At 51.5% G+C, this 13,664-nt stretch overlaps 1 protein-coding gene across 1 annotated transcript in view; it reads right to left on the bottom strand.

The window, feature by feature from the left end:
- The window catches only part of ALK (ALK receptor tyrosine kinase), a 675,174-nt gene that overhangs the window by 54,028 nt on the left and 607,482 nt on the right, over positions 1 to 13,664 (bottom strand). Inside the window, exons 13-15 of the mRNA XM_072937961.1 lie at positions 7,744 to 7,894; positions 2,292 to 2,423; positions 1,401 to 1,545 (exon numbers count right to left, since the gene is read on the bottom strand). Of these exons, the coding sequence (XP_072794062.1) occupies positions 1,401 to 1,545; positions 2,292 to 2,423; positions 7,744 to 7,894 (428 nt within the window). The remainder of the gene's footprint in view (positions 1 to 1,400; positions 1,546 to 2,291; positions 2,424 to 7,743; positions 7,895 to 13,664) is intronic.

The raw sequence follows: 13,664 nt of genomic DNA, 5'->3' as shown, positions 1-13,664 counted from the left end.
ATCATGCTAGAAAGAGGGAGACCGGTTTCAGGAAATGAGACCAAGGTCAAGAAGAAGCTGGAGTCTAGAACCCGGACAAGCAGAGCTGAATCGAGCCCCCCGGGCAAGCGGTGGGGACCTTCTATCAGCTTCAGAAGCTGCTGGCCTTGGGTTTCTAGTGTCAGGCCTCCCTTCTGCCAGCCTTTTGTCAAGGCTGTTGATGTCACCTGGCGGAGGGAAGGCCCCTCAGGTCCCTTAGCCGGAAGTGCGCTCTGGCAGCTGTGCAGGGCCGTGAGCAGCACAGTAAACAAACGAGGCTGAGACGGGCCTGCTTCCACGTCGCCCTCCTTGCCCTGCCCCAGCGCCCTGCCCTTTTCTCCTGCACAGCCCCTGGCTAAGTTGGTCTCTGACCCCCCCCACAACCCTACCACGCTGCCTTCAAGCAAATGTATGGAAAAGAAAACAATGGGTATAAAAATAGAAATAAGCCAACAACCATGTTTTACAAAATGGATTGCGTAGGACAGAGTTCGGCCATCTTGGGGAAAAAGCCACCAATTCTCTATGAGCTTGTTGACACTTCTGTAACGTGAAAATAATATGTCTGGAAAACCCCACAGAACTGTTTTGAAAAGCACACGTACAATAGATGCGGAAGCGCTTTGCGATTAGTAAATGCTGGACGGGTGTCTGGGTGCTGTAAATATCACTGGGGGTGACTCCTGAACGCTGTGGACCCAATGGCTGTTTCACCTTCTTCTATCTCTAGCCATCTCTCAACTGAAGAGAAAGTTTTGAGTATTTATTTTAGTTAATCTCAACTCTTAAATGCCTTCAAAAATCCTCCCTCAGTCTGACTGTGGAGAAGAGAAAATATAAAGATGAACTGCATTTTCTCTTTAGAGACAGCTGACTTCAGAGGGATCAGAGAATTGACATCCCCTTCGGTGTCTGTCCCCTATTTCTGTGTGATTGGCTTTCACTAAGGGAAGCAGAAAGCCCAGCCATGGAGGTTCCAGAAAGAGCTCTTCCAGTGAGGAGATGTGTGAGCTGGCAGCCCGGGGCCTGGAAGTACGAACAAAACACAGGGGCCTGGGCAGGGGACTCTGCCCAGATTTCTTCCACCGGCTCACGTCCAGTTGCATTTGGAAAAGCATGGGGAGGGTTGGACTGGTGGTCTGAAGGCTGCTGCCTGCCTCATTTTCTCAGTGACCTTCTGCAAGTCCAAACCCCAGGTCAGCAAGGTGACCTTTGGGTGCCCAAGACGTGGCTTCCTCTCTTGATCCTGGTACCAATATCCAGAGCTCCCAGCAACTCAAGGACCTGTGACTAAGACCCCCACAGGTGAGTAATGCTGCCTGGCTGAGCTAGCCCCCACACAGCCCCTGGGGAACGTTCTGGGAAAGGGTGCAGTGCTTTACCTGCGGCTCCGGAATTGCCGTTTAGCCCTAGAACTGAGGAGTTATTCTCCAGTCTCTCTGGGTGGAACGTGTCTGTCTTGGCCCCGTAGGCCCTGCCGCCACCACCAGCCGCAATGATCAGGGGCACTGGCACGCCATCCTTCATCTGCCCGGGGGAGACATTCAGAGATTGAGAAACCGAGCTGGGCTTCCACTCTGGAGACCCCTGACCCATTTCAATGCTTCAATGTGTCCGAGTGTTTGCTGGGCAGTGGGTGACATCTCGGTGGTCTGAGGGCTCTGATCTCCTGGTACAACAACCCGTCAGCTCCTCCCTGCAGCCCCCTACCCCCAGCTCCTGTATCAGTCCGGGTTCAACAAGAGAAGCAAAAGCAATAGGAGATATAAATACATATGAATACCAGGAGGGGAGGCTCGGTCTCAGAGACCCTTTATACAGCCTCTTTTCTGAAGCATCTCATTAGCCTTAGGGGGCTGGGGGGTGGCGCCCAGAAGCAGGTCTCCCCGCTTTCCTTCCTCTGCACTCTCAAGGGTCTCAAACTGAGTCCTCAGCATCACTGTCCCTGCAGGAGGACCTAGTGGGAAACCTTTGCCTGTTTTTGATGATGTCAGAAAAGTCCACCTTAGAATAGAGGAGGGCACAGTGGGACCCTGTGGAACTCTGAAGCAGGATGGCAAAGGCCTGTGTGGTGAAATCGGGCCGGTACATCAGCTAGAGAAGGCCCTCCCTTTCTTGGACAGACAGGGAACCTTATATTCCTCTGGCCCTTGGTTTCCTGAACTTTGAATGTGGCTAAGAGCACCCAAGGTATTTTGTCCAGGGCTGTCCTGAGGATCCAATGCCAGGAAGCAGAGAAGGCGCCGCCCAGGGCAGCTGGCACCAGACCTCACCTTAAATACGTAAGTGGCTCCGCCCCCTCCTCCGCCCCCTCCTGCCCACTCGTGCACGCTCCTGTTCACACGGATTTCTTCTTCTATCACGTTGTTCTCTCCAATGCAGACTTTCTGGATTAATCGGTTTGTCTGTAGAAACAAAAAGCACTTCAGCTTTGTGCCCAGGCTTCTTTACCTCCCAGCAGACAGATTGTCTGTGTGTAAAGATAGGGTTTGATGATCTCTCAAATAGCTTTCAGTGGAGCTGAGGAGACAGAAATTACACACAGATAACTGTCAATCTGGGGCAGTACTGGAGAAGGACTACAGAGACAGCTTAGGTAGAAAATGCATGAGAAGTTGAGGAGAGACAGACTTTGTTGCTGACTGCTGATCAAGGAGGACTGCCTGGGGGAGGTGGTATTCAGTTGGGCCTTAAAGGACAAGGAGATTTTTAAACACAGAGAATGGGGGAAAGTTAGAACATTGCCGGGGAGGAGAGCAGCATGACCCCAGAGGGAAGGAGGTGAGTCGGGTATTTGGGGAAAAAGTACAAGGAAGTCTCTTTGGCTCAGAAAAGTCCATCTTAGGACAGAGAGACGGTCTGGGAGGACCTGCGAGGATCCACTGGACTCTGAAGAGGGTATGACAAAGGCCCTATGTGGTGAGACAGGGCTGGAGAGAGTGTAACTGGGAGTGGGTGGAGGGAACGAAACCTGCGGTCAGATCATGGCCAGAGGCCTTGAAGACAAACAGAGAAGGAGGTGGACTTCATTCTCTAGGCAGTGAAGTGTCACTGAGGTTTTTTGAGAAGTTGCAGTTTGAAGCATCATGGAAAGAGAAAAAAAAACAGTGCGAGGCCAATGGATCTTATTCCACTCGGTGTGCGCCCAGGCATCTGCGAGTCTCTAGGGTGAGCTAGAAATTCCTGTGACCCAGAATCCTGGAATCCCGGAATAAAGGGGGCAGCGTTTCAAGAACAGCCGCTCTGCTTGTCGGTCACAGCAGCTAGGACGAACTCTCCACACATTGGCCTGACCTCAGAGAAAAATGACTTCTCTTTCACTTAATAGAAGAAAGGCCAATAAAACATCAAATTTTCATCAAATGTTGCTGTGTAACCAGCCGGTGGACATGGCAATTCATCTCGAGCCATTCCTTATGCTAAAGCACTCGAGGGTGCCGGGAATGAGTACTAGAGAAATTTCCAGATAAATAGCTGAGATGCAATTTGTTTTATGGCATTTTGGATTTAATGATGGAAATAATTTGATATTTTTTAGAGTGGATTTAGCGTGGGTGGAAGGCTCCGAATTGCTGTTGTAGAGAGCTGACATTTCTCCTGTGTGTGGGCAGGGCCGTCCAGAGCTGGGTTGCGGGGGCAGGCAGCGTGGTGCGGAGTCTGCTGGCAGGAAACCCCAACTGCTGCCTGGGGAGGGCCCCAGAGGCAAGGCGCATGTCCTGAGGGCCCAGCCGGGGACCAGGGATGGAAATGTATGCTGCCAGCGGGGCAGAGCAGAGCACAGAATACGGGGTCCAGTCTCGCTCCCAGCTCTCCCAGAGACTTGCTGGACCATGGTGGTGATGCACCTCACCTGCCTGGATCTGCCTCTGCTGTAAACTGGGGAGCTGCCCAGTGTCAACCAGTGATGCTAAGAAGGTCCCACCGCTCAGACTCTGCTCCCTTTCCTCTTCTCCTCTGCCCAGCAACAGTGGGGCTCCCACCCCTTGGGGATGCCCTCTTCCTATGAACAGAGTCTGCGGACGGCTGGAGATTGCTGGAGGGAGCAGCTGGACTGAAGGATGGCCTATTGTCTAACCTGAGCCCAGCTGCACACCCATTCCCCGCTGACCCAGCTCAGGGGTCTCCTTTGAACTGGGGAGCGGGGCAGGGAAGAACCGATTTGACTCTCAGTCTGCGTCTTGCTGGGCCCAGCAGCACATCTGGAGGAGCGGGTCACTTTTCCATGGTTTGCTTTCTTCGCCTGACTTCCACGAGGCCACACCCTCTGGAATCTCTCCTACATCACTGGCTCCTCTCCCCTCTGCCTCCTTTGTCGGTTCCTCTTTCCTTGACCTCTAAATACTGGGGGCTCACTCCATCCCTGGCCTTCTCTGTGTTTGGGCTGATTTCTCTGAGACTTGTATCTCCTTTCTAGACCTCTTTCCTGAGCTCCAGCAGTCTGTCTCCCATTGTCTACCGGCAGTCCCCACTTGGCTGTCTACCAGATCAACATAACTCGGTACGTCTGACATTGAACTCCCGCTCTTGCCCCCAACCCTGCTCCTTCCTCAGCGTTCCCCAACTCAGGTGATGGCAGCTCCCTCCCTCTGGTGGCTTGGGCACATTTCTTGAATTTTATATTCTAAGTATGCCCAGAATTCAACCACTTTTCACTATCTTTGCTGTTACCATCTTCATCCAAGCCACCATCATCTCTTGTCTGGATTAATGTAATAGCCATTGAATTAATTGCCCTGACTTCTCCCTTGGGCCCAAGAGGTCTATTCTCCATAGAGTAGGCAGAGGAACCTTTTAATATGCAAATCACTTCAGGTCACTATTCGGCTCAACGCCCTCTCATGGCTTAAATACATTCTTCTGATGGTCTGACCCAGTCTTGCCTACTTATCTCTCCCTCCTGCTCCCCCCACTCACCCTGGCTGTTTCCTGAGCATGCCAGGCACGCTCCACCTCCGGCACTCGGCCTCTGCTCTGCCAGAGCCCCCACATATTTTCCTGGTTCAGTCCCTCACCTCTTTCAGGAGTCCACTCAGCTGTCATTCCAGTAGGCTTCCTCTGACCACCCTATTTAAAACTGCAACCTGCCTCTGAACTCCGGCACACCCGACGTCCCCCTACCCTACTTCTAGTCACCCTCGCCCTGTCTCTTCTGGATGTCCCGATCACGTTTCCTAACTAGTTACTGTCTGTTTGTCCCTCCTCCCTGGTGTGAATGTAGACTCCTCGAGAGCAAAGGATCTTCCTTTTGTTCCTGGGTATATCCCAAGTTCCTGGAACAGTGACTGGCATATAGTAGGTACTCAGTAAATATTTGCTGAATACATTTGAAAGACTTGGGAACTGTCTGCGTGTGAACTGGCCCCTAAGAATATTTGTCTTGCAAGTGATGGGAATGCTAGCATCTAAAATTTAGACTGATGGTTTTGCTCCCCTGCGGTCATTTGGAAATGTCTGGAGGCATTTTGACTGTCATTACTGAGGGGTGCTATGAGCATCTGGTGGGTAGAGGCCTGGGAGGCTGCTCAACAGCCTACAGTCTACAGGACATGTTCCCCCTACCACAAAGAATTAATTATCTGCTCCAAAATGTTCATAGTGCTGATGTTGAGAAACCCTGAGCCATGCCACCAGATGAGGCTTAGAAGGACATGGAGAAGCAGGGGCTGGGGCATGTGTGTGTATGATGGGGTGATTTCCTGCAGCTGGAGCCCATTCCAGGCCCAGGCTGGCCAGGTACACAGGAAGAGCCGCTCCACACACAAGTGCAGTTGAACCAGCAGAGCTGTCAAAGCCTGCAGTTAAATTCTTAGGGTCCACTCCATTCTCTAGAGGATCCTCTCTAGATGCCATTTTTTGGCCTCAGGAGGACTGGAGATTGAGGTAGTGCCTGTAAAAGGTCTTTCTCCCTCTCCCAAATGACTCCTGGGGGGCGGAGGTGGGGAGCGCCTGGGAAGACCAATTATCTTCCCCATGCCTGTGCTATGCCCGACCTGACCAGCAGAGGTGCCCTCTATCCCTGGCTGAAAATGGGCTTCTTTGGAACTTTCCTTGTGCATCCACAAAGTTTGAGAGCAAGTAGGTCGATTAATAAAATGATAAAATGCAGCAATCCAGAGGAACAAGTAGATTACAATTGAATTAAAAAAAGGACGCAGTCCTGTGAAAAGACATAACTGATTACAATCCAATCAAGTAAAAGTCCCCTGCAGAAGTCAATGCAATCTTTCTGCTTAGATGAAAGAATTACATTAGCACTCAATAAATTCCTGTGAAAATTACAGCAGCTTGTAATTTAATGACTTAATACATTATATCAGGTTGGAAAGTCCTGATTCTAGCTGCTAAGTGAAAGTTCGAGTCCAGACGTTTCTCACACACAAGGCTGCACCTGTGAAGCTTACTCCTGCAGCTTTGTTTAACCTCTGAGGTGGGGATGGGGGGTTGTGTACTTTACTCCTGGCTCCCAGCCTGAGGCTCACCTCTTAGGAGCCCTGAGTTTATTCTGTGGACTTACACTGCTTTCTCATAGCCCTTGTTCCCACATCCGTCGTCCAAATCTGCTCTTGAGTAAGTTTCTGGAGAAGGAGCCCTGGGTCCTGGGCACTAGAGCCCAGATCCCTGTCCCGGCCCAACAGGAGCAGAAGTTCACCCCCAGGTGAGGGTGTGGCCTGACCCAGCGGGGAGGCTCGCCCTGCAGGGTGTCCCACCAGGACAGCCTGTACCATCAGGGTCCTGCACCCCCCAACACAGGCAAGAGGCATGGCTGCTGCTTTGTAGGTCTCCGCCATCTCAGCCTGCTGGCCGTTTAGACCGCTGCAGGCCTTCGTAAGTGCTGCCTTGGAAGCTCTCCCTGCTTGACAGCTGGACACCCCAGTGGGGTCAGGAACCAGAATGAAGGGCTGTTTCTGGGCTGCAGAGGATGACACTCTGGCTTGTCAAGTGGTGGGCTCTAAGTAGAAACCGAGGCCCAAGCAAGTGCGGGGCAGCAAAAACAGGAGCCAGCATCTCTGTGCTGCGTTATCAGTGACTCGGGACAAGTCCCTTCAGCTCTGTGGTCTCCATGTTCTCATCTGTGAAATGGGGGAAGTGGATTACGTGGTCTTCCAGCTCTGAGCCCATGCTTTAAAAAACTTTCAAAATTTTAAATCGCACAAATAATAAGCGAATGTGTCCTTTTTGTAACAGCAGACATTACTGACAAAGCACCCTCAACTCCAGTCCTCTCTCCAGAAGCAACTAGTTATCTGTACCTTTCAGAACTTTTTCTATGGTTTTATGTACATATCTGTGGCTATGAGACTGATCTTGAGCTGAATAAAATATGTTTAATCTGGTGTTTTCCTGTGTAAAATAATGTAGCTAAACAAAGTGGTGCCCTTGCAAGAAAGCTTAGGAAGTGGGCTTCAAGTCACACTCCTGCTGGGAGGAACCACCATCTGCCCATTCAAGCGGAGTTCAGTTCTCCAGTTTTAAGGATGCTCATGAAACCCATGCCTCAGCCTCAGCCCCTGTAGGGATGTGAAACACCAACAGCCACACCGTCCACTGTCTCATGTACCCAAATGGCCCTGGAAGGGGAGGAATATTCGCAGGTAGAACAAGGAGGTGAGTCCTGACTCTTTGAATGTGCGCTCCCAGAGTGGGTGTGTCTAGTGTTGGTGTCTCCCCAGGGACCTGCCTGGGTCCTGGTGAGAGTGGAACAGAAACCCCACTCTGGGCACTCACACTGGGGCAGGCGTCTTCCCCTTGCTGCCCGACCAGGATGTACAGCGTGTCGTCCTTCTCCAGGTTGAAGATGCCCAGCACAGACACGCCGTGGGACCGCATCATGGTGTTCTTCCCACCTTTCCCGCCAGCGGCTCCGTAGCCCGAGATGCTGCAACAGGACAGACCACATGGGCTCCTGCCGTGGTATGAAGACAGACTCCCTCCCTGCCTACCCAGCAGCTCCAAGCGGGCCGAGCGCACCACCCTCGTGCTGGAGAGCCCTCTCCCCGACATGGGCCCATGAGATCAGCAAGGATGGTCCAAACCTAGACATTTCCCCTCATGGAGGCCCTTTTCCCTGCAAGCAGCAGCTGTGGGGTTTATAATGGATGTACGACGCGGGTGGTCTGAGATGCTATTGGCCCATCCTAGTTCACTCAGACTCTCTGCCAAATCCTCATTCCTGATCCATTAGAAAAGGAGAGGTGATAAGAACGATTTAAAGGCTTGTTAATGAAAGGACAGCCAGAAGAATTATTTAGCTCAGAGAAGAGAAGCCTGGGGTGGGGGTGGGGTTGGGGGTTCTAGAGACTCCATGGAGTCCAGACACAGCAATGTGGACACGCCACCTCTGTCCTGCTCACTGCCCCAGGGTTCTGGGGCTTTGGCAGGTTGCCTCAGAAAGTTGTTTCAACCTGAAGGCGTGGTTTGCTAGGAAAACTGCTGCCCTGGAAGTAATCCTTGCTCTGCCCACTCCTGCTATGGCTGAGAGGTAAGGTGTACCTTTCTCATTTTCCATGCATGATTTACATAGTCATTTGCATCAATCTGCATGCGTTATGAATCATTCTGAACTCTTTCACATGTTTAAATTTAGCCAAATCATTATATTTTAGAAGTTGTTTGTTCCTGATGCGTTTTTCCCCCTATTTCTCCAGCCCCAGCCAAGACTGAACTCCAGCCCCATCTGGGTCTTGACCCAGTTCTTGGCAGTGAGGTGGGATGAAAAGAGCCCCAGGTCTGAGTCACATGCTGGGCGCTCTGCTGGCTGTGTGACTCGGGACAGCTTGGTTAACCTCTCGGAGCCTCAGCTTCCCATAACAAGAAAAAAAATGAGAACAAGGACCCTGCCCCCCATGAAGGTAAGCAGTGGATTTTAAAAAATTGCAAATCGCTGCCAAGTGCAAGATGAGACTCAGGGCTGGGATCAGCTCTGCAGACCCCAAAGGAGACAGTAGAACTTGGCAATCCAGCTGGATTTTACTTTCCCATGTGATGGCCTCAGACCCACACTTCCTCCTGGACCAAGACGGGCTTAAAGTCAGGGGGAGCTGGCAGCTGGATTAGTTGTAGGGTAGGGAGTGCCTTCCTTATCAGCCCTCTGGGGCCTGAAATCACACCATCTTTACTCCTTTGGAAGCTTCTAGTTGCTACTTCACGGCTGATCTCCTGGGGGACGGGCTGTGCCACAGTGAAAAAAGCACAGGCTTGATGCAGACAGACCTGGATCCAAATCCACCTGTCACCCAGGGCCAGGAGCTGGATGAGACACCTCCCGCCCAGATGCCAGCCCTGGTGAGTGCCTCCTGAACTTTTGTCTTAGGCACATTGCTTACCTCTCCTGGTCCTGGCCATTACTGACTAGCTGTGTGACCCTGGGTAGGTTATGTACCCTCTCTGAGCTCCAGTTTCCTCATCTATAAAAGGGGGATAATATTTACCTTGAAAGGTTGTTGTGAGAGTTAAATGAGGTAGTGTCTATAAGGACCTAATTCAGCCCCTGGAGGGTATCTAGTGAGTAACAAATATAGCTGAGGATCTGATGTACCCTTGTGGGTGAGCCTGTCTACGCCTCTCCTAGGGGTGACTCCTGGGAGGCAGAAGTGGGTGAGTGAATGAGGCCCCGGTTTCTAGAGAGCAGAAAAATAGGTGAAGTAGAGCATGGCAGAGGCGCCAGGGTCTAGGGTGTGCAGTTTCGCCCAGGACCTAGCTCCACAGGCGACGAGCGGCGCACAGGCCGGCCATGGCACCTCTGAAGACCCCTGCACTGTACGAGTCAAGTCAAACTCCTGCCAGAATAACAACCTCAGCCTGAATCTCTGAAGCTTTCTTCCCATCCTTTGTAAACAATTTATTTTTGATGGTTGACAAACGACAGCAAATTAATATACCTGCCACTCAAGTGGGGAAAACGACTTGCAGTGACTCCAATTTACTGGAAATTACAGGATACTGTTCTCGACAAGCTGATGCTGTAATTTTTTTGTTTTCCTCATTTAAATCCATGTCCCCTGGTCAGAATGGATGTTTATTGGGTTTGTGTTTTGTATTATTGACTGTGAGCTATTGTTACCTGATGTAATTGAGTTGTGAATCTTTTTTAAATAAAAGATTAGCAGCAAATCAAAGTGGCTGCCGGCCGGATCCTGAAATGAGCGTCCAGCTGGGATGCAGCACGATGGTGGCATCGGCACCAGACCGCAGAGGGGCTACCGGGGTGGGGGGGGGCAAGGAGTGAGAGGACCCCACTTGGAGACATGAAGCACCTCATTTCTCTCCTGCACCAGCTCTGGGCTCTGCCTCTAATTCCCAGTGGGACCTTGAGTGAGTCCCCTCCATCCTTGGAGGCCCGGTTTCCTTTGCTGTGAGATGAGAGTAAGGTCCACCCAGCTTATCCATCCTGGCCTCCAGGGCTACTGTGCCAGCACCGAGACGCGAGGGCACGTGCAGAGTGTGATCAGTGGGAGATCTCTGTTCAGATCTGCAGTGCTTTTGACCAGATGGTCATGTGAGCCATCAGGGGACACCCTGGGGGTCAGTGGTGGAGGCGTGTGCTCCTTGCTGCCCCAGTTCCATTTCCATTTTGCATCAATGAGCAAGGCTCATTGTCCACTAGTTCTCAACCACCTTCCTGACCCAGAAGTATCAGAGCTGGAAGAGCTCTCAACCTCTCTCTACAACCCTGTCGGTGGTGGGAACTGAACCCAACCTCCATTCTGCCTGCAGCCACTGATCTCTGCACCACGCCCACTCCCTCCCTGCCCTCCCCCGACTTTCCCTGCTCTGAGTGCTTCATGGCTGTGGCTATGCGCACAATCACTCTGGCAATTATTCATGCCTTGTGACTCTCTTCGACAGTCGTCTAGAACTTTATCGGCATTGTGAACTGTTCTTGAGCTTTTCTACCCTGTGGTCTCTGCAAAGACTGTGCGGGTCCGCAGTCACAGTCCTCCAGACAACTTCTACAGCACCTACTCAGAGCCCGGCACACAGCGGGCGCTCCACGGCTGTGGATTTGAATGATGGTGTCAACCAGCTGCAAGTGCTGGTCCCTGGAGCCAGGTGAGGAAATGAGTGTCAGTGATGGTGGCCGTCAGGAACAGCTGTGGCCCAGGTTGGGCGGCAGGCTGTGCTGGCTCCAGCTGGGCTCTGGGCCCTCTGGTAACATTATGTCGGAGGAACAAGTGAAGCATGTGCGAACTGCCAGGAGTTGTGGGCTGTGCTTGACAAATGTTTTTATAGAGGATCTTGTGTGTGTGTGTGTGTGTGTGTGTGTGTGTATGTGTGTGTGTGCTGTATGTGGGAAGATGGTGGGAGGAGGAAGGCTGAGAAGGATTTGGAACTCTGCAGAGGCAGGCAGGAAGGAAGTCAGGCAGGCAGGCAGGCAGGCTGCAAGGAGGGAGAGAAGGATGAAGGGGGAGGTGGCTGGCTGACATTGCCGCATGCAGACTGCCTCTGCGTGGCTGTGTCACACATGGAATTGCACTAAATCCCCAGCAGGCCTTGGAGCTGGGCTCTGTCAGTGTCTGTCCCCATTTTATGGTGAGGCTGAGTCTCTTGCCCCAGCGCATACCCCACAATCCATCTCTTGCTCTGATCCTCCCCAGCCACCCACCGCCCTGGCACTCAGAACCATGACTCAGAAATCTCCCCAGTCAGGTGCCCCTCTCGCTGTTACCCTAATCCTTGCCTGTCCTTCTCAACCACGCTCCTTGAGACAGCACTGTCACTCATCGTCCTGGCTTCCCAGCCCCTCTGGGTATTCTCTCTGGGTATGCCTTCTTCCCACCCCCGCAGCCACTCAACCCTCCCCATCGTGCTGATTCTACCTCCCAAACATTCTAACCTCTCCTTCCACATGTCTTCTACCCTGATTAAACCCCTTTTGACTTTTTTTTTTAAATGGAGGTACTGGGGATTGAACCCAGGACCTTACATATGCTAAGTACACATTCTACCACTGAACGATACTCTCCCCTCAAGCCCTCTTGACTCTTGCCTGGATGACCTCAACAGCCTTCCCTCTGCTCTCCCTTCACCAGAAGGACTAACTGTATTTGAGAGGTGAGGCTCCAGCCTCTGGCCAGGTCCTGCCTCAGGTCTGGCCTTGTCCCAGGGGCTTCTTCTGCCAGCAAGACCTTCCCCTCTTCTTTGTAGACAATTCTATCATCTCCAAGACTTAACTCAGGCTTCTGTCTCCTTGTGGAAGCCATCCACGAATTCGGGCCCTTCCCCTGGCCCCTGACAACAGCGCCTTGTGTAAACCTCCACTGATGTGCTTTCTACCTGACACTGAAATGCTTTGTTCCTATGTCCACCACTGGCTGGGCTCCTCTTGTTCAGGGACTGGATCTTTTTCCACTTTATATACTTAGTGTCAGATATGGTGTCCAAATAGGTGCTTAATACAGTCTGCTGAGATTCGCAAAGCAAGAGGGGGGCAGGTCTGGACACTAGGACATACATTCTTGGAGGGAGTGACTGCATCACTGCTCCTATTTAGACAGAGAAAGTGGCAAATCCAGGGGAAGGGGAAGCCCAGGGCAGGAAATCTGGGGGTGGGGGTGTGGTGGGGTAGAGATTTAGGTTTTGCCTCTGAACCCTCACCCCAGCCTGCTGTCTTCTTCCTCCCGGCTTGTCCTTCCTCTCCTCTTTCTGTGTCTCTTCCTTTGTGGTGGTAGATAAAAGAGCAGAAGGTGGGCGATGGACCCCAGGTAAATGACCAGTTAAGAGCTGGGGTGTTTTCACCTCTATGCATCCCTGAGGAAGCCCCAGGCAATGATGGCCCCACCTTGGCCGACGATGGTAGGTGCTTGATAAACGTTAGCTCCCTTTCCTTCACCTCTCTGACTGGTAGGCAGCCAGGTCGGCTGGAGCAATAATAGGCCAGGCCTCAGGCAGCAGCCAGGCAGCACTAGCTGAGCCCTACTTCCAGGAATAGATGGACTCCCGAAGGAATGCTCCCAGCCCTTCTCCTCCCAAGAACCTTTCCCTCATGTCTGTCCTTCTGTGTGTCCCGTATTTATCTCGCTAGATAAACTGCACTTACTAAATAAGAATTAGTTAATATGGAGAAAATATCTTCCAGAAAAAAAGCAACTGACTTCTCAACCTAGAGATTCTGACTTGGGGTCATTCTGATGTGGTCTGTACAGCAAATCATTAAAAGGTCTGCTTCTTTGATGCAAAGCTATATGACCAATAGGCATTTATTGTCCAAGCCCTGAGCCTCATCCAGGATCAAGAATGAGGTGAGGGGCAGGAATATCTGTAACAGCCTTTACTGAGTTAAAAAACAAGGAGTCAAAAGCAACAATAAAAATCCCAAACCAGCGTTTTTCTGTTTTGATTCTTCCATTTTGATATGGTGCTATCTCAGGCCAGTGCAAAAGAGTCCTGTAGATCAAAATGTCCTCTCTATCCATATGGACACTTTAAAGAAAAGTGGCTCCTTGTGTGTGTTTCCAAAGAGCTTTCAGGAGGCAGCACTGGGGCCTGCGAGCTAGTCTCAATATTCCAAAGACAGGTGGAAACAGTTCTCTGGCTTGGGCAGGGCTTACATCAACGCAGGGTGGTGATGCAGTGGCAATTCACGCAGATCAGAAACCTGGCTAGACTGAGACATGGCTGTGATTAATAAGAAATGGGAAAATGAATTA

The sequence above is a fragment of the Vicugna pacos genome, chromosome 15 (assembly GCF_048564905.1).
Source record: "Vicugna pacos chromosome 15, VicPac4, whole genome shotgun sequence".
Taxonomy (NCBI): Eukaryota; Metazoa; Chordata; class Mammalia; order Artiodactyla; family Camelidae; genus Vicugna; species Vicugna pacos.
The sequence above is the reverse complement of the archived record's forward strand: the minus strand, read 5'-3'. Positions and strand labels throughout refer to the sequence as shown.